At 47.1% G+C, this 26,971-nt stretch overlaps 1 protein-coding gene across 5 annotated transcripts in view; it reads left to right on the top strand.

The window, feature by feature from the left end:
- SLO2 (slowpoke 2) overlaps positions 1-11,475 on the top strand; it is a 488,163-nt gene extending 476,688 nt beyond the window's left edge. For all 5 annotated transcript variants that reach the window (XM_055063162.2, XM_055063163.2, XM_055063161.2 and 2 more), the window contains 3 exons: positions 1,739-1,823; positions 2,573-2,798; positions 4,361-11,475. In XM_055063162.2, coding sequence (XP_054919137.1) covers positions 1,739-1,823; positions 2,573-2,798; positions 4,361-4,429 — 380 coding nt within the window. In that variant the 3' untranslated portion in view covers positions 4,430-11,475. The remainder of the gene's footprint in view (positions 1-1,738; positions 1,824-2,572; positions 2,799-4,360) is intronic.
- Positions 11,476-26,971: the final 15,496 nt, after the last annotated feature.

The raw sequence follows: 26,971 nt of genomic DNA, 5'->3' as shown, positions 1-26,971 counted from the left end.
CTGACACACACACAAAGAGTGGTAACAAAACAAGAGACCGCTGTGCTGTCGTTTTCTTCTTTCGCTTGTTCCCCCGACTGGTGTGTGTCAGTTATTTCACTTCTAAAATAATTTGCGACTCAACCCGCTCGCGTCAGGCTCGTGAAAACGAAAGATTAACGACTCTGCCAGCTCATGAATCAACTTTCGAAAGATGCACGCGCGCTTTTTCTAAATGCGGCTGGGCGTAGCCGGGGGCTATCTTTCTTTCAGCAGTTTTAGCGTCTCCTTTTTGCGACAGAAGATAAAAATTATATTTACCGTCCCCTGGGATGTTTTAATTGGGCAAATTATTCAACGCATCAAGGGCAAGAACATTGGACCGTTGCGTTAAAAAATAATTACTGGTTCCTATACGCGCGCAAACGTATTCTAATACAGGGGCCGTAATTTGCAACCACTTTTTCGATGTCTTTTGTTCTGTTATACATCGGTTACTGTAGAGAAATTGAGGTAGGGAGTACTCGACTACACCATTTTAACGCGATAGCGTTAGGAGCCCGTGTCGCACAAAATCCGGCGTCGGCGTCGGACGTCGTTTCGGTAAACAAATCTTCAAACCACACATACCCATGCCCTCCATGTGGCGCAAAAAATTTACAGAAATAATCATATTTTTTCAAGCTAAAATACGTGGAAAATCGTAACCTACGACTTACAGACAACCTACAGACATGATAGCTCTCGGATTGTAATTTGACTATACGAGAAAACATAATTCTGTTACGCGAAAACCAAAGAAACCCCTTTTCCAGCCTTTCTACAATTACCAGACCGGCCGCGGCGTCCACCATTGGCGCGCGCCGGGGCGCGGGTGGGTGTCTTAGGAGCCACGGAGCGGCGCGTTCGGTTGCTTGCAATACCTCCATCTGGCGCTCGCCTCCGCCGCATCGCGGCCCACGCAAGAGGTCGCGTTTCCACCACAAAGCCCGTCTTCGTGCATAGCGTTCGCGGCCAGCGTTTCCCGGTAAACATTACGGTTACATACGCTCCAGTTGCCGGGAAGCGTGAGAAGCAGTCAGGGATATTTGAATGCTATCGCGTTCCACTTTTAAAGCCGAAGCTTAAGCGTCCTCCAAATTTTTTTATGTTATACAGGAAACAGTTAAAAAATGAACAACTTTAAAATAAATATAGACATGAAAAAGTGACAATGAAACTAATAAAGATAACGCCGCAACGGAGAGTTCCCTCGATGTCAGTCCATGACGCGAACCGAATGTTGTACACACTTTGCAGTTCTCATATATTAGTGCGAGAGCCCTCCTCGTGCTAAATGGATGCTAGGTCCAAGCACACAGTTCAGATCATAAGTGCATCACCTCTTTTGCCCTTCGCCATTGGTCCAGACGAACCACGCCCACACTCTCGCAGGGATCGGTCACTCGGTGGGACGGAGGATCTGCGACGTATAGAATCGAACAGGAAAAAGTCCTTACAAAATGCTGCATCAGAAAGAACGGCAGGGTTAACCAATGTCCAAATTTACAAGATGGAATCAGCATTCTTCGGGCCACTGCACTTCGCTTGCAGTGAAAATATGAACGTGTGTTAAACTAATAATAGTAAAGAAAAGACAATATAAACCGAAAAGAACACTTTTGAATGCCTGCAATGTGCATCTCACTCAGTTTAGTACAAATACGTCTGACTCTGGGTAAATCATCCTAGTGACTGAATGAACTTTTTTTGTTTTCAGATGAGGTATCGGACAAGCGGCACAGTTTGTCGTATGTGATAATCAACCCAAACTGTGACCTACCGCTCGAAGAAGGTGACATCATGTAAGTCATACCTTTGTTTGACTATTTGTTCGACTTGCACATGACCAATGGTATATGCTTAGATAGTATAGCATGTTCATGTGTTTGCTTACATAAGCTCTCAAGACGTCAGAGCCTGTATTCACAAAGGGTTTTTTTTTTTTCGTAAGTGCCCTTTGCGTTGGTCGGCCGCTTTCGCTAAATATATGTCCAGCATCAGGATTGGCTAGAATTCTCTTACGAAGAATTCCAGCTTAAGAGGCTTTTGTGAGTACTGGCCCTGAGCACTGCGCGGCTGCAATCCCATACTTCTCTTATTCCAATAAATAGTGCAAGAACGTAATGGTTGCCGGTCATAGAAGACTACATCTAAATTTCTCCTTATAAAACATAGTCGGCTTAAACACAAGTCGTGGGGGTAAACTGTGTGTTCCGTTTAACAGTAACTTTTCTGTACATAATGGTTGATGCCGGATGACAAAGTGGCGTCCTAATGATACTGTTCGACCTTTTGTTCTCATAACTTTTTTTTCACGAAAGCACTACTACATTTCATCAGATCAAGGCAAGGATTTAGTTTCAGTTCTGCTTAGTTGTAAGCGTTCAGTATCTTTCGACCTGGCCAAGGAATTCTTACATCAAGTTCAGGAAACCAGCCATCTCTCACTATAACATAACGACCTGGGTGTCAAGCTTAGGGGGAAGAACTAGTTCATTTCGTCGCCTTTCACACGCGCCTTAATCGGTCTTTGTCTCTTCCGCGGCTGCAGCTTTCTCATCCGCCCGAGCCCCATCTCGGGCAAGCGCATCTTCCTCAAGCACGGCTCAGTGCGCATCAAGACGCCGAGGCCCAGCCGCCGGGAGAACCCGTCGACGCGCGGCCGCTCCAAGCCCTCATTCCGGCTCAACTTCAGCGCGCACAAGTCGGACTCGCTGCCTGTCCAAGAGAACGGTGGCCTCAGCCCACCGAAACCACCACAGGAGACTGCATTCGAGGTTGGTGCACGCCTCTCCAGAGGCTTGTCTTTCTTCTTTTTGATTGGCGGAGACAAGCCTGCAGTATCAGTGGCTATATCTCCAATTCGCTATTATTCGGATGTATATTAAGCACAACCGCCCTCTACGACATGTATGTGTGCGCTGCAGCAAATTACATCAAAGTAGCCCTTGATGCCACATAGCAGGGGCAGACGTACGTGTCTTAACGTTACGTGGCAGCTCCTTGAGTTGCACCATCTATACCTGAGCCCTAACAGCGCTGGTAGTGCTTCGCGAGCAACGAAGGCACTCCTAGCCTTTCTTGGAGACACTGGCCGCGACCAGACACTTCATTTACTGGTACACTGTGCGATTGCGTATGTTGTGTGCGTACGATGTATGAATGTGCCATTTTATATGTCACCCTCGTCATCATGGGGTATCATGCTAGCAGTAGCATGGCCATTCATGTTACTCATGGTATTCATGCTATCATGCTACTCATGGTGTAACATGATAGCATGGCCAGGCAAATATCTCCAGCGTCCATGACAGTGTTTCTCTGTCCAACAAGTGAGACCGTTATCCTGAACGTCTTTAGTAGATATTAACCACATGCAATCTCATGACACCTAAAGTGTTATCATTGCTAACATTAATATCTGAAAATTTTGACTTAGTGTGTTTGTTTGTGGCATGTGTGTGAGTATGTATGGAGAAATGGGTAGTTTAATTTCTCAACTGTGTATTGACATAGCCGAATCTATTCTAGCCTACCTTCGCATCTATCTGCACTTATTAAAGAGGCCCTGAACCATTCCTCGAGCTTGGAGAAATAACGCAGTATGCGGGTAGCATACGCTGCTGTGAACATCTCACCCAAGTTTTGGTGTCGTACGCGGTGTGTGGAGCTCGCAAGTGGATCGCGAAGTCACCTTTCTCTCAAACGCTCTCTTTTCAACGGACGGTGCTGTCCTCGCTCTCTTCTAGATGCTCTATTTCGTCATAGGACGCGCTATTTCGTCATTCCCTTTATTGGCCAATAGCTGACATCAAGCTGCGGTCGGCTACATGGCGTAGAGACGGCGGCCGCAGCGAGATGCCACCACGAGTCCACTGGCTAAACGCACTGCGGCTCGCTGAGGACAACCGCATTTGGCTTATGTTTGGCGCGTCGTAGGCACCAAAGGCGGGAGTCGTGGCGTCTACGGTAACATCCGAAATTAAATTTGAACTGGGCGCCGCGGTGGATCGAGCGTTGTGGGCACGCCCCACTGCGCCGTAGCCTTCGCAGAGCAAGGCATTGAAGAAGCGGGAGCACAGCGGAGGTCGTGTTTGATTGCCGATAACTCCGCTTCTGCTGAACGCATTGAAGTACTTTTTGAGGCGAAGTTTTTCTGAAGTAGCCTATTTTCACTTCAAATGGCTTTCTCCACTTCGATAAAATGTGGTTCAGGGACCCTTTAAAGAAAAAAAGTATTTACATCTTGTTCGCTCTCAAGAGCGAATCGTCTCGTAATTTTTCTTACTCTTGGGCTAACGCGCTTGCTCTGTTATTCTCTTCTCTCCGTCTCTCTCAGCAGTCGGAATGCAGTGTCCACGTGACGGCCGCGACTCCTTCGTCGACGGGCCAAGGGACGATCGTATGACGCCAGCTGAGGTTCCCTCTGGCATGGAGGGCACGCCACAGGGTCAACTGAAGAGCTTCACCCCTCGTCGCAGGAACAAGACGCGCGTCCACCAGCCGTGCACGCCGCAGCTGAACTTCAAGCTGCAGGCGGGCTCGCAGAGCAACCGCGTCGCATGTCGCAAGTTCGACGAACGCCGCCTTCGGCAGTGCGCGAGACGCCGCGCGCCTGCCACGGTCTAGCGCGCTTGAGTTGCGCTCTGCGCATGGCCATAACCAGTCGAGCGCAAGCCCCTAATTCCAGAAACACGCACGCGAAAATCAGCGCATGCGCCCTAAGGCGTCGATGATGTGGTTTTCAAGGAGCTTCTGAGCGTTTCCAAGCGCTCCGCAGGTCCTTTGCTTGTACTGTTCTTCCTGAGCCTGACGGCAGGGACAGCACCAGTGTGACACTGGAACCGTGCGTGCCAGCCGAACTCAAAACCTCTTGTCGGGCACTTTTGTCTGGTACGCGTACGTTTTCAGCAGTCTTCACTTTGCTTTGCCGCCCGCGAGAGGCGCGTTTGCTGAGGCACCGCGCGCGCTTGTTGACCAGAGTGCCATATCCTAGCGCCAGCATTATGGTGCGGCCTGCCGGCGCCGTTGTTTCAAGACGGGTGAGCTTCAGTGAGAACCTTTGCGATGCCTTCTTTGCACCATGGGAGGCCTAAAGCTCCCGTCCCACCACCCGACTCTACTGTGCTTCAGCGCTGCGTTGTCTAGGGCGAGATCGCAGCTTCTCTGGCCACTAGCGAAAAATTTGGGGCATGGCATCGAGTTCAAACATCAGCCATTTCTTGAGGCAAGGCGAGATAAGCAATCCCATTAAAATAAACGCACATAAGACAACGCTGTAAGCATGCACTTTGTGCACTTCCGCCACCTGTGACGTTTTCAACTGTGATTGGTCGCGACTTCAGCGAATGTAATTTGAATGCTGTATGGAATACCTTAATCAAAAATGAACGACTTTCTTCAAAAGTACTTCACTCTCAGCAGAGAAGTTGCATGTTGTATCTCTGCGCGACGTCATATCCCTGAGACTTCTATTTAGCTATTGTGTCAGCGTCAAGTCTTACGTGATATCTCGTGGCTTTGATCGTAATGAGCGTTGGACTGAAAATACTCGTGATTAACCTCAAGTTGCCGAGTGAAGATTGTTTCAAGATCTCCAGAAATTGTTTCAGCAGACACTACATTGTATAGAACAATATACATTGCTCTAGTGCTTTATTTGAACACACATATACATTTAACAGGAAAGGGAAAGCTAGGAGGAGGCTGGCAACTGCCACCGGAAGGGGCACAACGCCTGCCTACTCTTCGGAAGGGAGGTGCTTTATCGCCATACCTGGCCTTTGCAACGTAATGGTTCATTGACCGTTATCATACAGATATGCTTAATGGAGCAATGGAACATTTTGTTTTATTCTGTGTGCCTATGTACATGGCTTCTTTGATTGTTTTAAGCTTGAACGGGAGTTGGGACATTCTCTCTGGCCATCACAAAACACTGCAGTACTTTATGCGTGAAGGGCCAGCTTTGGTGATAATTTGTGTTGGAAAATACGATAGCACGTCTTCTACTTTTCTTTTGTGCCATCTGTACTCAGTACTTCGAGCAGGCGCAGACATTTGGAGAAGAAAGTAGAGGGGAGAGGGGAGGCACGCGAAGAAAGACGCTGCTTACACATGAAATATGGCTGCATTCGTACCGCTGCGTCAACCACCATTCACGAGTTGCAAGAGATTTCACAGTAGCGTTTACTTGTCAGTGGTGACGCTCGCAACAGAGTAAAACATGGCTGCTTCACAAGCGTCATCCGACAGAAAATGTCGCTCATCAAGGCAACCACGCTAAATTCTGCTGCGAGTATGCCTGCCCAACTGTGGTTAGACTAGCCACTTCAGATTCTGACCACTTCATCGTGTGCTTACTTGTGATGCCGAGGTATTGGCTTTGTTTTTAAGCCCTCTGCATTGTCGCGTTCCTCTGGTAGAGAGCAGTTGTGATCGAGACATTACCTCCTTTGTGCCGCATATGAGAGCCCGCTTGTATATTCACAGCCGTTTTGGGACTTAATGGGACGAGTAGGATGGTTGTTGCTAAATACACCAGCGAATTATGCTGCAGTGTCGTTGTCTATACGCGACGCAAACCACATGTGTGAGCGCCTTTTCTTGCCGCCGCTATTTATGTTACGCAATTAAATGGCGCCTTTGTGATATGTGGCTTGTGAGGGTAAAAATGCTAAAACATGCTGATGTGATGAGTCCTTCTGTAAATATACGCGTTGTTCGATACAAAGGTAGCCAGTGAATGAAACGTTATGTTACGCACAGCCTTTGCATCTTTCGATAGCGTCACTCAGCCTGCCTTGTGTATAAGTGATACAGTTACTCGGTGCTTGCTGGAGCGAAACGTGTAGTGACAAATCCGTATTTGTTGTTGCATCTTGTGCTCGCGTTGTATTTCAGCTCCTTGTTTACACTGTTCCTAAGATGCCATCTTAGCTGTAGTCATGCTGTGAAAACAAAACCTGTTCGCCCGAACATTCATTTTTTCATGGACATTGCCAGCACAAAACGGCAGACGTTCATCTTGCCTACGTACTGTAATGCCGCCGCGTTTTGATTGTATGCGCTTTCCTCGACGTAAATGAAGCAGTCGAGAAGCGAGGCACAAAGAAGTTTGCTGCATCTTGTACTGAAATTAATTGGTTTCTTTAAGAAAATGTTTTGTAACGGTTTGCTGAACTTCTTTGCGCCGAAGCAGGGATGTGCCTGTTTTAAATTAAGAGGAGTGGAATTGTTTTGCAGCGCCGGAAAGAACCTACGAATATACTTTGACCAACTTCTTCTGAGAGACCGAAAATCTCACCAGTTCCCCTTCTTTAGCACCCACGGCTCGAGAAACAATATTTGCGAATGAAGTCATATTCTTTTTCCGTCACGCTGATCCCTGCCTGCGGGATGTTGCTTTCACCATTTGGCTGGGCGGTGAATTGTTGAATACCTTACTTTCATGACGAGAGTGAAACAATCTTCTGCGTCCAAGCAAACGTGGTCTCGATGATCTTCCTGCATTAGTTCAGGCACCGCTAATATTATGCTCCGAATTTAAAGTACAATGCTTCACGACATAAAATTATGTCCTGAGTTTTCCGCGCGCACAGTTGTAGACATCGTGACTTGCACCTGGTCCTGTAAATTTTCTTTCAATTCACGCTCATTCAGCTTGCCGAAAAAAATTTTGAACTCAACAGACCCACCCTAACTCTTATAACACACGATATCTTCCATTCTCCTGGTAGCGTAAAACAGTTTTACAAAATTTAACATACGTCGATTTTTTAGGTCCGAAGAGACAACCTGTTCGAATGACTAGTATGTGACGGGAAGCATTTCTTGTGTGATTTTATTACTCCTTTCTCGTCACCCAAAAACCCAAGTTTCAGACTTGCGGTGCAAACTGTTGTGCAATGGTGTCGTGAATTTCGGTACCCTGGAGAGGAAGTGGAGAAGTTCAGCCTCAGAACAAAGCACCTAGCTGTGTGCGCCCGCATCACTTCTCACATACCTTTCCAACTGCACACGCACGACACTTACGAGGACACTTGTCATCACTTCGAAACACGCTGACTGCCCAGCCTGCAGTTGACGCGTATTTTCTATCCCGCGTTTTCCTCGTTCGCATTTCCTGGCGATGCGAACCAGCGTTGTCCTTTGCGCTTTTGCCGCTGCAGCGCCACGCGAGTCTGCACGAAGCAGCAATCCCCCTCGTGTTTTTTCAAACGTGCATTCTAAGACGTTCTTCAAGACTACGGTACGCATCTGTAGACGATAGTCAAAAACTTAAAGTGTTCGCTTTCCCGCGTGTTCATGCATTCTTCTAGCCGCAGAAAGGCTTTATTCTTTCTCTAAAAATTATCCGACACATCGCGTTTTCGTACAGACATCCTCTTAGTATTTAAGCACACGTAGACGACGTGTATGCTATAGTGTCTAACAAATCTCACGCATCCACTTATGGTCACACCCTTGTACTGGTACTACTTTTTATTAACCTTCATGCTCCTCATACCCTTCTCTATCATGATAGCCTTATGGCACTGTGCGAAGCCAGGTAATTAATTCTTTGAGCGAAGTCAATAACCATATCGGGCAGAGGCGATGATCACGAGTCTAGAAAGGTGAACGCTTGTTAAATATCCGTTAGTCAAAGGGTCAGGGCTTAAGCTGTGGTCTGAAGGTATACTTAAGGCAGGTGAAGGGAACAATCAACCATTACGAAGTTTCTTTCTGCAAAAAAAAAAAAAACCATATATCTTTAGGATGCGCGCACGCGCGTTTCCTTTAGTTATCGGTGTCGCCGTCATCGCGTTGTTCTGATGTGTTCTTTTAATATAAAGTGTTCACAGAAAGTCAGCGCACTATTACGTTGACTTCTAGGTACTACGTCACACGGCATAAGTTAGTCCCTATTTAAGTTATCCACGCTTTACTTTACCGTGCGTAATCAAAACACCCCACGCTCATTTTTGAAAGCCGCGTTCGAAACACACCCCCTTTTGTACTTTCTCGTGCCTATTGTTTCTCAGGGCAAGGGATATTGTGAAATACTCTTAACGAAGCGCTTATTATTTACGTACTGAATGAGAAAGGTGCATAGGAAGAGCGACAAGTTCTCTGTCACTTTCGTTGCTCCGACTGTTTGTGCACTGAGGTAAACATAAACAGAATGAACAACGTCATAATACGGCTGGATAAGATCATGTGACGGGGATAGAGTTTTTAGCGTGGCAAGCACTCTGTACAAAGAAGGTACACGAATGAGTATGGTGCTCATATTGTCAGGATTTAACTTTTTCGCCTTTGATTTCTTTGTTCCTTTCTCCTTTCTCTTCTTCTTCTTTTTATGTGTATTTTTTAATCCGAGTCGATAATTGCTAACTTGGGTTGAGGATTCGGCGAGTTGGTATTGCATTCTAAAACTTATACAGCGCAAGAGGGAAAGGAACAACCAAGCCGAGCTAGACAGAAGGAACAGCGCTCTATTCCTTCTTCTGGCCGGCTCGGCTTGTTTCTTTCTTTCCATCTTGCGCTGTACCAGTTTTAGATCATTGTTAAAATATTGCCGTCTACTACAAATGAGCTTAGCATGCCAGGCACTTCAGGGAGCAGGTTCTGAGTTGTTTTGTTTAAGGCAGTGTTCAATTTCAGTTATGTGCGCATTTTCTGCATTCGTTCAGTTGTTTATGCCGACCAAATTATGACGAGCTTTTCTACATGCCAACCCACTGCTGTTCAGAAATGATGATGTTAAGCAAGCTCCACGACCCGCTGTGCGCACTCCAATGTGACGCCGCAATTCGCACGTCCTGTTATAGAATCAAACACACAACGTGGTGCTTGATTCTACATAAACAGCATCCAATGCTAGACACAGGCTATGCCTGCCGCACTTCCCTTTCATTTTTTTTTCTGCGAAGCATAGCTTCCTGTAGGGGCATTAGCGTAATCTAAGGAACGACGTGTTATGTGACCCGCAGGCTTTGAATTCATATATAGAAGGTGTGCAGTGGTACAGCAGTCCTGCAATTGGCATGGCTCAGCTGTCACAGTGCTGCAACGTTCCACCGTGAGACGGCGTAGATTTCATTTCGCCAAAAAAAATAAAAAATATCCGCGTCCCAAAAGCATTCTTGAAAGTTTCCTGATACTTTTAGACATAAGAAGCCGTTTTGCCTTCAGTTAAGAAATTAATTATATATTTATTATTGTGTACCCACTACCTCAGCGAACCCGCTCTTTCTCGTACTCTCACTGCCTGTTGTGTTCTCATTGCGTTAAGGCCGCAGTGCGCTATAGTAACTATATCTGCACGTTAGTGGAATGTTGTTCACTGACTGAGTGATTGCTTGGTCGGCTGCGTTCTAGTCTGGATAGTTGTGATATTTGAAATCGATCGTCAGAGCCGGAAGTCTTTCTGCCTGTTCACTTGTTACCTGAGATTCGTTTCTGTCAAAAGAACCGATGTCAGGGCACGTTGGTATTTGATGGCATCGTGAGAAAGGCAGCACAGCACAAACGAGGGCGATGAAAAAAACGCTAAATGGACACTGGTAGTGCCACTCTGATGATTCGTTTGAGTGCCCCCTGTATTCTGATCTTCAGCGTTGATGCGTGTACAGTAACTGCCAATGGTTCACGATAATACGCACAAAAATTGCCGTGGAAACCCATCCAACATACCTTGTAGTCGAAGGTACCGTAAGCTTAGCTGTCGCGATAATTTTTGCGTCAGTCGTCGTGGTATTGCTGAATTGCAGTTTCAGATTAACGCTCTGCAAATTAGCCTGATACCTGCAGCATGGTACCATTATGCCCGTCATCTTCACATACTTACCTACGATGCTGATAGGCTAATGAGAAGTTGTAAAAAAGACGTTTTCGAGTTGTTTTTATTACGCGTTGAAAAAAAATAAACGTCATGGAAGTTGCTGTGTGTGGTACCTGCAGATTTTATATTTCCTTGCAGGGCATCGCACTACTGTATACACGAATGAATGATTCTGGTTTATTCGTTGAACTAGATGGAAGCTCACAATATGAGCACGGTATGGTATAATCCTTTGGATCTTGACTGTGAACGAACCATCAACGGACCAGACGTTTCGGATCGCGAAGGTTCTGAGACAATTGAGCTACATATGTGATGGGCATGCAGTTGATCGCTTGTTATGCGGAGCTCGGTGGGTGGGTGGGTGTGTCTGTGTGTGTGCGCGCGCGCAATAGACGTAGTAAGCATATATTCCTGTGCGTGAGAGTCTGCATGTCGACGGCAGACCCGGCGCTTTGTGCGCTGCATTTTTTCACACCAAGCATGTGTCGACTTTTGCCTTGTGCTACCTAAATGACTATTTTTGGCCACCCTCCGATAGAGTGAGATTGAGAGATATTATCATATCATGTACTGACTATGTATCATGTTTCCATGTGTACAATAAAACATTTTGATACACCTTACGTTAAGTTTTTAACACGTGTTTTATTTCACTATTGGCTTAGTGCTGCCCCCCCCCCCCCTCCTACAGAATTTACCATCGGCCACAAAACTTTACGGGGCATGGTTTCCACGACAGCTACGGAAGGGGGGAGTGCAACCAAGACGGGGTTGGGGGGAGCGGGGGGGAGTTGTTGGGGGAGAGAGAATTTATTATGCCACTTCCTTCTTATGTGTACATCGTGATCAGCCGAATGTATTTCCTCTTATCGCCTGTGTGTGTGATCATCATCATCGTGAGCTGCGCTATGTCTTCACCGTGTCCCTCGGTCCGAATAAAAGGCTGTACGAACTATTTCCCCAGTATATATCGTGAGGCGGAAATGGCTATATGGGGCTAATTACCGTGACAGCACATGCGAGTCTATTATATATATTTAGGCGGGAACAGCGCTAACGACACGAGCACAGATGCATGCATAATGGAAAACGACACGTAGCGCTAACAACTTACTTATTGTTGCGACAGACAAACAGCCAAATACGCTAGAACGCATCGTCAAAAGCATAAAAACACAAGACAAACATAAAAGGAAGAAGCTGCTTGATTATCGTTACACAATGGTTCATCCGCACGGTAACTACGTCTGGTCATAATTATATTGGTTAATTTAGCAAATAAACATGCAATTTCCTCGTCAGATATCGAAACAGATGGCGTACTGACACATTTGTCTGTCAATATGTACTCTATTGGCTTCGATCACTTCCCACCCACCGCGGCAGCCCGGTGCGCTGCTGGGCTTAAGGTCGCGGGTTCGATCCCGCCGTCGGCGGCCGCATTCCGGTGCACGATAATGAACTTCAGGTGGTCAATAGTAATCCGGAGCCGCGTGCCTCATTATCAGATTGTGGGTTTGGCACAGAAAAAGTCTGTAATTTGATTAAACTTAATCGCTTATTTCCCGGGTTACTTTGTTGCTGTTTTACTGCTAACACTTCACATTTTTCGAATTCAGGTCGGCATCCGCACCTCCTACAATATACTTCCACACATATGGCCACTGGCGTGTTCCTCTGTGAAGGAGTTAAGAGTATCGGCCACAACTGTGCGGTTGAAAACAAACTACACGTGAGGTAAACGGCTATCGGCGCGCCGACCTCCAATATTGTCCCCGAGTGGCCCATCGTCCTAGCCGACAGCGTGCATACTCTCCAGGCCTGCTAACATATGGAAACGTTTCTGCAAAGCATAAGCGCAGGTCGAGGTAGTCGAACGGAACCATTCTTTTTTTCTTGTGTTGGGCAAGCTCGAGAAGCTCTTCGTATACGACGAGCTGCACGCTCTTCCCGCTGAGGTGGCCGCCATAGACTCGTGCTCGCTGACTTCTTTCTTTGAAGAGGTTCTGACTAGGCAAGCTGGTGAACCATTGGTCAATGGACAACAGGCGCAAGGACATTCCTTTTTTCTTTTGTTTGTCTGTCCTTATGTCTGTGCAGCCTATCCGGCATTTGGCAACATACGTCTTGCGCAGGAGGAAGAGAGACGGGAAGGGATGTTGGAGGAATTTTGGGAGATGTTTGGCTCATCCTGGGAGTGTGTTGGGCTTGGGGGGTGGTGGGGAGGGGGGTATAAAGTGGCCGCATTTCCATGAGGGTGAAATGCAAAAACGCCCGTTTATCGCGAGTTGGGTGCCCGTTAAAGAACCCCAGGTAGTTGAAATTAACCCGGAGTCCCCAACTGCGGCGTGCCTCGTAATCAACTCTTGCTTTTGGCACGTAAAGCCCAAGTGTTTAATTTTAATTTGGTAGGTGGTTTGCATAAATGATTGACGTCATCGTGGCCGCCATCACAGGGTACTGGTTCGCTGACAACCTGCGCGAACAAGAGGTAACCCTATTTGCTATAACAGCTTTAATAAATTTAAGTTCTGGAATTTTACGTGTCGGAACCACGATCTGATTATGAGACACGCCATAATGGGAGACTCCAGATTAATTTTTACCACCTAGGGTTCTTTGAGGTGCACCCAATGCAAGGTACATGGGCGTTTTTGCATTTCCCGCCCACCGAAATGCGGCCACCTTGGCGGGGATGGAATCCCACGACCCCGTGCTTAGCAGCGCGCAACGCCATAGCCACTAAGCGGATCCTATAACAGCATAGGTGATTTGCATATATTGTTGACATCATCGTGATTGTCATCAGAAGGTACTAGCTCATCGAGAAGCTGTGCAAACATAAAAGAAGCGTGACAGCACGACAGGTGCGTTTTGCACCGACCGATATATCGATATCAGTGTTAATGCTTGTGAAAAACGGTCACTGTGAAATAAGAAAAACGATGTACGCGGGATGATACGGTGCACTGACGTCATCGTGGCCGCCATGTTTGCGGACTCACACGGTGCGAAGTTTTGTACGTGACGTCACCTGCAAACTATATCCATAGCTCCATAGTCCCGAGAAGTATACATGCTATACTCGCGGACAACCTCCTGCGACAATGAAGGCAAACATTTTGGAAGCAAAACTCACACAGGAGCGCTCCTGAAAAACGTCCTACAATCTTACCCGCATTAGCTTAAGCTGGGGAATAGGAAACGCAAACATACTGTTTACAATAGCAAACAAGATACAACACTGGGTGTCAGGTTTGACTTGCTTTTTCACTTTTGTTCTTCCGTGTTTGCAAAAATGCGAAACCAGCGCACGTGTAAGATACGATGTTCAGTATATGATTAAAGAAACCAAAAGCGCTGTCAAACGCTGCCGGAATACTTGGCCCAGTAACACGCGTGCAGAAGCTCCGCGCGCGTATATTTCCAGAAAGTTAACAAAAGCGGACAAAAGAAAGTTGTCCGCTTTTACTCTATAGCCTAAGTCAACTGCAAACCGCGCTTGTTCCAGCTTTTGGCGTTTGAGACCGATATACGGCCGGGTCATGCGGTCACCGCTATGCTCCCAAGCACTGGCCCTGCTTCGAACAGTGCGAATGCGAACAAGCGGTAGGTCATCGGACGCATACGATCTTATTACAAAAAATTGTGGGGTTTTACGTGCCAAAACCACGATCTCATTATGAGGCAAGCCGCAGAGGAGGACTATGGAATAATTTAAGTACACGGCTGCTTTCGCATTTCGCCCCCGTCGAAATGTGGCCGCCGTGGTCGGGATTCGATTTCGCGATCTCGTGCTTAGCAGCCCAACACCATAGCCACTAAGCAGCCAGGGCGGGTAAAACATAACATGCATCGGTGAACGAAAGAGAAAGGTGCACTCCAACTCAAACTAAGCTTTGCTTTAATCCTCACACGAGAACTGACCAGCTTACGAAACAATTTTTAGCCTCCCTTTACAAGTGAAGGATATGCGTGCTTAGCTTCTGAAATGACAACAGACATTACTACGTAATTTACTGCAACACGAACCGCAGCGCACACGTACCTCAAGAGCAGTCAGCAGTGCAGCAACGCCGCGCACCTTTCGGAAAGGCCTGCAACATTTGCCTTAAACTTCCGGCACGCAATTGAGAGGCATTCTCTCTGATGCGGCTCGCCGAACGGACACACATAGCGCAACACCGCGATTCGATGCCGCATTCCAGAAACTTGAGCGCGGCACTAAGCGAAAGGGCCGTGGTGGTAGCCATGCTTTTGTTTATTTGAAGAGCTTCAAATGGTTTAGAATGTGTATCACAAAAAAATAATAATAACCGGCAGTACTAAAGCCTACCGCGCGCTCTGACGTTTTTATCACGTGTTGGGCCGTCACAACGGATTCAATCGCGTTGCGGCATGCTCCCTCCTATTATTTCCTTCCTCCATGGTAATAACACATAATCAGCATCATCATCAGAAACAGGCTGTTTATGCCCACTGCAGAACGAAGCTCTCCTATCCATCTCCAACTGCCCTGATTGTGCGTCAGGTGTGGATAGGTGCGCGTTAGGTGTGGACTGAATTGGCTAGATAAGACTGCCTAAATAAAAGAAGTGGGCTTGCGCTCATTGAGACGTCACGTGGGGAGGCCGATAACCCCATATTCCAATACAAGACGCGAACGATGCGTGGTTATCTTTCAAAAGCATGGTTTTCAATTAGAACAGGAGTAGCCGGTGCCCGCCTAAACGCGCCAGCATCTCCTAAATATCATGTATTAAAAACAAAAGGGGAGTGTTCGCCTCCCTAGGTGACGCCACATTCAGAGCGCGGAGACATTTCATTATATAGACGCTTTGCACCACTGTGGCACGGAGGCGCGGCCATATTTTACCACGTGGACGCGTCGCCTTGAGCGGCATTAAGCTTGAAAAGCGACCGCACAACACAGCACACAACAGAGCAGCGAGTGCCGGAAGACCCAGTAAATAGACAACGACTGGGTTGACGACATGTGAATCCGATTATGTGCTGTACGAGTGGTCTCGAAAATACTCTTGGTGACAATAGACACAGCACGCAGTAGTGAGAACACCCAAAAGAAAAAGGCATTTATTGTTCTTCTCCTACAACATGGCCAGCTATAGCCAATATATGCACATAGGGAATAATTCCTCAGTGGAACACGTTGAGGAGTCGATGAAATTCCGTATCACCACCGAAGATAAGTCTGTTCTGTCCATGATAGAGTGTGTAAGCGCGACTGAACGAGGACGTCGAAAGAAACAGATACACAGAGACAGCGCTGTCTCTGCGTATGTTTCTTTCTACGTCCTCGTTCAGTCGCGCTTACACACTCTATCATGGATTGAAATGAAATAGCCCGCCAACGTGTTTTGACTCTGTTCTGTCACACATCGGTTGTTGTGGAGATATTGTCTAGTGTATTTTGCTGTGTTCTACAGAATAATAATAATAATAATAATAATAATAATAATAATAATAATAATAATAATAATAATAATAATAATAATAATAATAATAATAATAATAAACAAATAAATGAAAATGAAGCGAAATCGCAACGAAAGCCCGTCCGAACGTGAAGCCTTACGGCACAACAGTCCCGCGACGCGCACCTGCACACTCGCCAACGTCCCGCAGCCAATCAAGAGGAAACTAGCTCCTCTCAGCCCCGAATTATCCGCGCTGTCAGTAGGTGCTTGCATCGGAACACTGGCAGAATGGTTCCAAGCAGGGTGTAGGTTATCTGTTTGCCGCCGCCGCGTTTCGCAGGGGATGCCGATAAAAATTATCCTCATCATCGCGCCATATCTCACCCGCCGTTAGTGCTTAGTGGCTAGGATGTTGGGCTGCTAAGGACGAGGTCGCGGGATCGAATCCCGGCCACGGCGGCCGCATTTCGATGGGGGCGAAATGCGAGAACACCAGTGTACTTAGATTTAGGTGCACGTTAAAGGGACATTAAAGGCAAATACTAAGTCGACGTGGACTGTTTAAATACCTTCCAAGAAACCTTGAGCGCAACGTTTGTTTCGTGCCATGAAAAGACTTATTTTACGCGAAAATTGTATCTGAAGGGTCCGAATACCTATTTCGAAATTCAAATCTCCCGCCACACAACCGGGGGAGTGGTGACGATGTCTACGCCATCACCGCCCTTTTCTGCCGTCGGTGAGTTAAACGCCGCCCGACAGACGGCGGCACTGAGCAAAGACAGAGCGGTGGATTCGCCGCTGCAACTGCTTTTTGGTCAAGTGGCGTAGACCGTCTGGGCATCCTGCGACACCAAATTGAAGTTGAATTCTCTCCTACTTGGATTTTCGCGAGCCAGCAAAACTAGCGCAGCAGTACGCGGTCAGGAAAGTACTGAAACGCGAAAGCGTGGGCAGCGCAGAGTCGAGCGAAAACGAAACCTTTCGACCGCCCTCGTCGTTGTCAACGGTAATTTCAATAAGTTCTTTTTTCTAAACATGAAATGGAACGGGACAAGTGGCATTTTACTTCATCTTATAATACAATACGAGGATATTTGTGCAGCGAGTAGTTGAGTACTAAAGACTGAATTGAACTGAGGAATGCTTTCGTCATCGGGCAAGAGCTTGAATGTCCTGGGGGAGTCTCTAATCAAGTCCTGCATTTACCTCAATTTCTCCATTATTAAGGATCTGTTCGCGATAATATGGACACCTTAGAGATTCTGGAGCATTAATCTATCACTTTAGCTTGACTTAGTATTTGCCCTTTAGTGTCCCTTTAAATAACCCCAGGTGGTCCAATTTTCCGGAGTCCCCCATTACGGCGTGCCTAATTACCAGATCTTGGTTTTGGCAGGCAAAACCCCATAATATAATTTAATTTTTTTGTTAATCGCGCCATATCTCGTCGTAGTTGCGTAACTACAACACCGACTCCCGCCGACACGTGTGTCTTACGGTGAAGCCGAATTCCAGGAGATGCGAGAGTCATGTTAGGAAGACGATCGTCAGGAGACGCGAGAGACTCGAGCGTTTCCGCACTAGAGATCACATGATTGACCTCTAAAGTTGACTGCGCGGTTTGACACTCCTTGCACCATGAAGAACGTGTTAGTGAGCACGCGTCCGAACTTTCCGTGAGGCGATTTGAGTTGACGCGAAGCACATGGTTGTGCAGGACACTTGGGTTTCTTCACATTCGCAAAAAGTAATAACCTAATGTTCATTGTTTCATGCGCTCGCATCAGGATATGTACACAATAAATCCAGTGCGTATTTTCCACCTGCTCTACGTGTCGCGTGCTGCTCGCGTGCTACATGATTCGTCCCGATCGGTTTAGCCTAACGTGCCTTCACGTTGTAGTGTTTCATTACTAGTGCTTAACCATAAAAAAGGTGCAAAGTCTATTTAACAAATTGTCATAAGCTGTGCTATCGATACACACGTCAGAAAAATTCTGAACACAAAGTACTCTCAGACGCCACTTCATGGGTATATTAATGAAACTACGCAACTGCCATATCGCAGATGTTAGCATGTAACTTATCGACCATTATCGATCGAGGAAGGTGTGAATGGTATAGCAACCAAAAAACACGAAGATGGAGGCGGGTTGGAGAAAGTAGAGAGACGGAGTGAGCCTGCCGTAAAGGGACCCATGCAGGTGACAGCGTTCTCGCCTACATGCTGGTCGCAAAGAAACAACCTGGTCTGGGCTTACGCTGTAGCTACAGATCCCACATGAGCAGCTTCGATACGGTGATGAAAAGCGTCCACCGCCCCATTTGACGAGGTTTATGACGAAAGCAGATGGAACTTATGCTACTATTTGGTTTACGAGCACTAATAGCATTTAAGCCCCTAGCCTCACCCTGTCTTTCGTCCTCCCTCTCTTTCAATCTCATATTTCTATTCCCCCTTTTCCTTCTCCCAATGTAGGGTAGCCAACCAGACGCATTTCTAGTTAACATCCGTTCCTTCTCCCTTTCTTTCCTGCTCTTCCGCCCTACCTCCAATCCCCACAACAACGTTTCATTTTTGAAGTTTAACACCTCGCCCAATGGGTAGTTTAGCCGTCTTGCACTTCCGCTATTCTCGACCTCAACTAACTAGAGAAAAGCCACCGGTGCTTTCATTCTGCGCAACGTTTCTGGCCATTTGCTTATGGGCTCCTGCCAATCATGGCTCTCCTGTCAACTTCGCTTACCGTTCGTCCATTCTACAAGCCGTAATCAATACGAGGCTGCGGTATGAATAAACGATGCCAATCGACCAGCCTGCTTGCTGGACGTCATTATGGCCGTCCCACCCACCTGTCAACTCTTTAGTCTCATATGTAACCCCAAGCAACCATCAAGCATTCTAGTTCGCGATCACACTTCTGCGTAAGTTCTCACTCGCACGGAGCTATCAGTGTTGTAATACCGATCGACGACTTACGTTTTTATTTGTAAGACCATTCATAAAGTCCAATTTCAGAGCGCTATAGACAGAAAAAAAATACGGGGGATCCGCACGCAGTCATGAAGCCACGACCAGCAATAAGACTGCCTCACAGGGATCAAGAAGCCATACTGCCACCAAACATCGAGTCGCTACTGAACTCCGTTATCTGCAACTCCAGCACGCTACAGCGACTCTCGTCCATGGACTCTACGCACAACCTCAAACGGAAGATCAAGGCCTGCGCCGTGGTAGTTTTGCTGGCGGCAGTCCTGGCGCACCACGTGGCTCTCTTGTTCCTAACCATTATTGAGCGTAAGGAACACTCCGCGATCCGCCGGGCTCTGGCATGCCTCCGTGTAGGCTGCAGCGTTGTCGTCGCGTCGATCATGTTCCGCCGAGACACCTCGGTCACAGCAACAAAGTGTCAATTAGCATCCCTCTACCGATCTTTCCCGCAGTTGGGCCCTCCGAGCCTGCGGCCACGGAGGCTAAACGTACTCATGTGGATTGCCAGGTTGTTCTCCTTCTGCAACGTGCTCTTCGCTGCCATCCACAGCTTCCTGCCGGATATGAACGCCAGGGCACGGGAAGCGTACTTCGCCGAATTATGGTTTGGCCTGAAGGCCAATCGGTTGCAGCCAGCGGGAGCAGACATACTGTGGGCCGCTGAATCGGTCGTGTACACTGTCAGTGCGGACGTTTACATCTTTAACGTGGCCGTGCTGTACGCCGTCTGCTGTGCGCTTTTCAAGGCCCGGCTGCGCGACTTTCGGATGTCTCTGCAGTGGCGCCGTCTTCGCTGGGCCACCAACTGCAGAGGATTCGAAGCCCTCTGTAATGAGCTGCGTCGCGTGGAGCGGCTGCAATCGCGTCTCGCTCAAGCTACAGGGCGCTTCGAGGACCTCTTCTCGCCCATGGCATTCTGGATTTGTGTGGCCTGCGTGGCAGACATCTGTAATAATGTGTACAACTTCTTCGACCACAACCTGAACAGCTTCGCTAGCCCCACTCACCGCGTGTACTGGCTCCGGCGCTGGGCGGTCTACGCCCGTTTTGGCTTTGGCGTGCTTCTGTTCGTTCTCTTCTCGGCGTCGGCGGCAGCGGTAAACGAGGAGGGAGAGCTGGCGCTGTCGGAGGTCGAGAGACTGACGCTTGACGCGGAGGACGCCGACAGTTGCGAGGCACACTTGCGGGTACTCTCGCTGCTGTCTCGTTTCTCGAGACCTTACGCCCGGCTGACCGCCTGGAAGGTGTTCGACCTCACGCGCGGCTTTCTTATCCGCGTGCTGGGTGCCATCGTGACGTATGGCATCATAGTGCTCCAGTTTGTTCATTTCGAATAGCTGGAGTAATGCAGGAGCGAGAAATGAAGCGCTGCATGCATGGCCCACCGACTGAGGCGAGGGAGTGGCCACCGCGTATGTGCGTCAGCTGGTTTATCGCATAAATTAGAGCGAAAGAAAACAAATGCGACGCCATTGGCGTCACGCGCGCTGCACTCACCGACATCAAAAGACGAAATTATTGCGGCACTTCAGTTGCAATATTGTATGGAAGTATGAGTGATACATACCCGCTTTTATCTCCGCCACTCATGCCCTGACAGGTAAGTAGTCATATACTGTTTATGCATGCATGTTAGAATATCCTCCCCGCCATATGATATGCTGCTACTAAGTATGCGTCTGCATCTCTATCCTTTCCAATTACAGCGCTCAGGCGTACAGTAGATGTGATGTTGAGTAAGAGTTACGCCGCTTCGGGGTTTCCATGTTTACATCCATGTAATCATTTCTGTTTGTCGGAGCCTATAAATGGCTGTGGCCCTTAATCCCACATACATTGCACGCTGTACACACAGCAATCGAAACATAAAAATTTACAGGGACGTTCGTGTCAAAAACGCGTCTTATGCATGCTTGAACACCTGAGCTCCGAGGCACCATGCATTAGAAGTAAAGTGGTACAGAGACAACGCGCGTTTACTGCAATAGCCGAGGCCTACGAAAGCGCGCACAAAAAAAGTGCAAGTTGCTGAATGTTTGGTCAATGTTTGGTCAATTATATCGACCACTATTTCTGATATTTTTTTTTTTTTATATTGTGATACAACGGAACCAGAGCGATGAGCCTGCAAACTGATGCAGCATCGCGACAATTCGCACACGACAAGTTCTACGACCTTAATATATGCATATACATCGAGAATGTGTCGGTTGTATAGCACAGGAAGTAAGCGTCCTGTTTCTTTCCGGCATCTACAGAATCATTTCAAGCCGATCATCTCAAAGCAGATTAGCCTGTTTATGAAAAGGAAACATCCGGGTCCTTCATCATTTCATCTACTATAGTACTCCTGATAAACTGCTGGCCTAAATATAGCGACTGTAATCAATAAAAGCTAAATCATTCACTTTACCGAAAATGCATCGAGACAACAAACACACACACACACACACATATATATATATATATTTAAGGCCCGACGCTCCATATAGCCCGCTTGCAAAACATTCTTTTTTTTTCTTAGCGTGGATTACGCTTGTCATTCTCTATCTTTTTCGATCCACATGATGGTGCGTATATGTGCGCGGAAGCCAAGCGTTACCACGCAAATAGTGTACATAGTGCAAATAGTGCGCTAAGTGCAAGTGTGAAGACACCATCAGTCATCTTGTGGGTCACTGTTCTCGCTTTGACAACCAACGTCAGGCTCTCCAGTGTGCCTTGAATAGACTGGATGACAGGCCATTTACAGAATCAAAGATCTTGGGAGCCTGGCCACACAGTTCATTAGCCCAGAAAGCAGTTCGAGCGCTTCTTCACTACCTGAAGGCAACAGACTTGAGTGCCCGACTGTAGACACGATGCACCTAGCTTAGTACATGTGCAAGTGCGCTATAGACTCATGTTTTCTCTCTCTCTTTCACTCCCCATTCCCCTAGCTCCCCACGTGTAGGGTAGTAGACTGGAATAAGTCTGGTTAACCTCCCTGCCTTTCCTTTTTCCCTTCTCCCTTTTCTCCCCCTTCTGTAGTGTAAGTCTGTTTGCACGGTCTACGGGGCTGTGACTATAGTTTCTGCTACTCCCGTATCGATAAATAAAGACACTGTCGCGAACACGACACTGAGAAAGCAGAAGTTAGAGTTTGCACATCTGCGATCACGACGGGCAGGGTCGGCACTCGACTTGGACTGCTCCGACGTAGAAAGCAGCTACCGACTTTAGTTCATTTTTCTTTCTTCTTGATGCAAATTATTGTTTTCTTATGTGCCGATAAAAATGAGTCTAGTCAATTGTAAGCCAAACTATTTAGCCAAAACAATGCCGCGAAACCTTATTCTGACCGCTTCACATTCAGTGCCATGCTTGACCCAATTTAGTTTTCTTTTCTGTGTTAAATCCATTAGCATATCCTGTAGATCATTGGTTCACATATTCTTGTATGCAAATTCAAAACCCGTATAATAAAGTTCCACTTTGATTGATTGATTGATTGATTGATTGATTGATTGATTGATTGATTGATTGATTGATTGATTGATTGATTGATTGATTGATTGATTGATTGATTGATTGATTGATGTATCGCTCATCGAAGGCACACAAATTGTAGACGCACGGAAGGACTTGAACCAATCATTTCCTTCTTGCAATTCTTCTTTGCATTGCATTGTATGCTTGTAGAATGTGTTTTTTTATGTATTTATATCATCCTTAAATGTACCTCATATGATTCCATGTCTTTCATATTTCATATGCACTTCTTTTCTTTGAACGCATTTAATTACATTACTGTATGAACATATTCCCTCCTGCCTGGGTCACAAGTTGGCCTGCAGTATTCTGTAAATAAATAATAATAAATAAAATGAGCAGAATTTGGTGACTTGCGACGCGGGCGCACGACAAACACAATGTTGGAGGCGGGTGGGGTGCATCTGCCAACAGGACGCACACGCTGAGCAGGCAAGACGCAGCGCAAGATTATACGAGACACGGCGCCGTCTTTCCTCGCATCTCGCGGAGCACATCCCGGCGGCGAACGAACGCGTCCAGCACGGCCATGGCCCGAGTAAACAAATAAACTACGTGGAATAATTACGTCACGCAGCCTGCCATCGCAAGCCAACTCTCTGTGAAGTCATCCCCTTCGCCTTTTCTCTCTCAAGAGAGCCGGGCCAACGCAAACGACCCCCAAGAACATCTATGACACCGCACCACAGCGCCCGGCGGACTCAGCTCACTCTTTTTTGGTCTCCGGTAGGATCTAATGGACGCGCACTTGTTCGGGTGCTTTGCCAGCCGTTCCACGCACATTTCCCTCTCAATGTTAAAGAAAAAGATTATGGCTTTTTAGATGCCAAAACCGCGATCTGATTATGAGGCTCGCCGTACTGCGGGGCTATGGAATAATTTTGACAACTAGGGTTTTTTAACGTGCACGTAAATATAAGCACGTGGGTATTTTCGCATTTCGCCCCGAACGATATGCGGCCGCCAAAGCCGGGTTTCGATCTCGGGACCTCGTGCTTGGCAGCCCAAAACCATAGCCACTAAGCAACCACGACGGGTGATTCCCTAGCGATTTTTGCTTGTGCAACTTCGGTAACCTATTGCAACATATACATGTATAATTTGCGACGTGCGAGTGCGACTGCCGTACGTTGCTGTGGCGACTTGTCTTTCCGGAAGAACGTGCGCCGAGCGTAGCAGTGGGCGACACTAAAACTTAGCATGACGTGATCGAGTGTTGGGATGACTTTTTCTTGGTTCAATTTTGTTACGTTATTATCCCTCCTACTTCTTTTCTTCCCCACGCGCGCGACCGTCTTATAGGCAATTAATAGCGGCGAACTTGGCGGATGCTTGCAAGGGAACGCGTAAACACGACAAGCCTCGTCGTGGCAGCACATAAGCTGTAGAAGTGCTGCTTGCTGGCCCAGTTTGTTCATGCTTACACTTGAGAAAAGCAGCGAAAAAAATGAGACGCAAAACACGACAGAAAGAAGAGACGCCACAACGCTGGAAGTTGCTAGTCCAGCGTTGTGGTGTCTTCTTTCTGTCGTGTTTCGCGTCTAAATTTTTACGCTGGTTTTCTCAAGTGTCAGCACATATAAGCACTCCATAGTCGATCAGCAACTAATACGGAGATACTGCCGTTTATCGGCCTTATTACATGCGTAAACACCTGTACACCCGTTGCTATGCTCTCTTAATAACTGCTTTCGTAGCAAAATCTCCCAGTCTCTGGAAAAAATTATCTTATTTTATAATTTTAAGAGGCAAACGCTCCTTAATGGAATTCGAAGCTGGAAGAGCAGGTACTAAACAGCAATGTTTTATTTCATTTATTTTGAAGTAAAGAAGGGAAGCGAGAGGGTGGTGAATGACGAAGCTCGTCTGGTCGGATTTAATCATAGTTAGAGACAAGACTTCTGTATGGTAGCGAAATACCTTATATGTTTTGTTGTTTGCGGTCAGCGCCCATTTTTGGATTGATTCCGTTCGCCGCAGTCGTACATTCGCCGCCGTCGTACGCCTCCATGGGCGCCTGCATACTGTTTTGTCACGCGACCTAAGAGACACTAGCTGCAATATTGTTAAGGTTATTCCGCTGCAGCCAGGCACGTACCCAGGATGTTTTTTTCTGTGTGTGTGTGTAGGGGGGGGGGGGGCAACACAAGGTAACTTTTTTATGGAAATGAATGGGGGGGGGGGGTACCTTTACTAGTACAAATGTGAATAATGCCCCCTATTCGCCATAAAGACGCGTGAACCCGCCAAAGAGATATGAAGTAAGGTGTATCTCACAGGTATACGCTTGCGAGATACACCTCTCCTTTATTTGGCAAACAAGGAACCACATCAAATGGACTCGCGCAGGAAGAAGCGCGGGAAGAACACTGCCAAAAACAAGTAAACACGCGAAAGTGTAAAATAAAGATTTCTAGTAGCGTTTTTTGAATTAGCTCTGGAAGAAATTTAGAGAAATATACATTTGCTGACCAATCATAGCTCTTTTGGATCCCTCGTTTACTGCTCTACCAAGTTAAGGGCCAAAACCAACTCGTATTGTTATTTGCGAAGTTGCACCAGTCCCGTACAACCGCGTAGCGCAGGACGCTGAGGTTCGAGACGTGCTGCGCCCACCGCGGAAGGTTAGAAAAACACCCACGTCAGGCCACTTCTCTGCTTTTGCATTGTCGACAGCAGATAGTAGATGCAGCAGATTTGAGTACAAGCTTCTTCTTGCAAAGTTTCTGCTAGTACGCAGCCGCTGTCTAAAGCTAGCAGCACGAAATATAAATAAAGAAACAGTCATGTCGAAAACAAAATAGCGGTTTCAGTGAAGCAACCACTGTCAAGGTCATCGGTAACACGGACCTTCGTCTCTAGCGTCAGGCACTGTGCCGGTGTCTCTGTGCCACCATCGGAAACACTAAGCAAACTCGCAGCTCATCGACATTACCAACAGAAAGAAAACACCGCTAGCCATGACCACGGTAAAGCGACACTATAGCCCCTGTCGCCACACTAACCACGTAAACATGGTATTAAAGGGACCCTGAAACGATTTTGACGATTTTGTACAAACGTTCTGAGTCGTTAGAGTAGATCCTTCCGGTCATTAATTGACGCATCTAAGTGCTCCGCGTAAAGCGTGTAATTTATTATAAGGTTTTAAAAAGTACATCGCTGCCGATCGCAGCACACTGCTCGGCGGAATTTTCAGGCGCCCTACCCATATGACGTAAATCACCCAATTGACGTCATGTGGGCGAGCTATCTGATTGGCTGCCCAGGGCGAGTCGTCTATTATTCTTCCACCATTATGGTGAACAAACGATGTTCGTAATAGTTGGAATGTTACTTAATTCGTTTTTATAAAAAGAAAGTGACAGAAAGAGAATGCACAATAACAATTTCTCACCACACTTAAACACTTCCGGCACAAAGCAAGCGTCGTCTGCTTGTGTTACAACGTGCTCCGTTTTGACGTGAGCTCCGCCGTCAGGGAAGGTCTCAGTATTTTCACGAGCACTATAATTCGACTTTGTTGCGTTGTGAACTGCAAACGTAGCGATGGCAATATGTCAAGCTGCGACATCTTGTCACTGTGCAAGGCAGCAGACGAGCGGACTGGCTGCAGCACATCGGACTGCCGCTATCCGATCGGCGCCAGGATTTGCGCGTCTGCGGCCGTCACTTTACACCGGATGATTACTAACGCAATAGCGTTTCGCGAGTCCGGTATTTGGGCAAATGCAAGCGCAAGGGGACAGGGCCTGGCCATGTCCCCTTGCGTGTCGTTTCAGGGGATGAACAGAAGCGCAAATGTGAATGGTCTGCACGCTGCAACCACCTGGTGGCACAGAGCTCAACCACACACAGTAGCAGTAACGAAATGCATTCTTTTTTGCTGCTGATGTACATATTTCGCAGGAGTGTGATCGCTAACACGTTGTTATTGCAAATGTTTAAGACGTTTTGCACTTGGTTAGAGCAATATTATCTCTTTGTTTTGCTGGTTAACCCTTTGTGAGGTGCTACTTTTTTCTTGAAATTTCGTTCATAAAATCTGAAGAATAGCATTCAGCAGGGCAAAAGAAAATGTTTGACAAGTTTTTCAAGAAACATGGTGCAGCAGTTCTCGAAAGAAAAGTGGTACATATATGTACCACTGACTTT

The sequence above is a fragment of the Dermacentor andersoni genome, chromosome 1, assembly GCF_023375885.2.
Source record: "Dermacentor andersoni chromosome 1, qqDerAnde1_hic_scaffold, whole genome shotgun sequence".
NCBI classification, from domain to species: domain Eukaryota; kingdom Metazoa; phylum Arthropoda; class Arachnida; order Ixodida; family Ixodidae; genus Dermacentor; species Dermacentor andersoni.
Note: the sequence above shows the minus strand (reverse complement) of the source record. Positions and strands in the feature narration are given on the sequence as shown.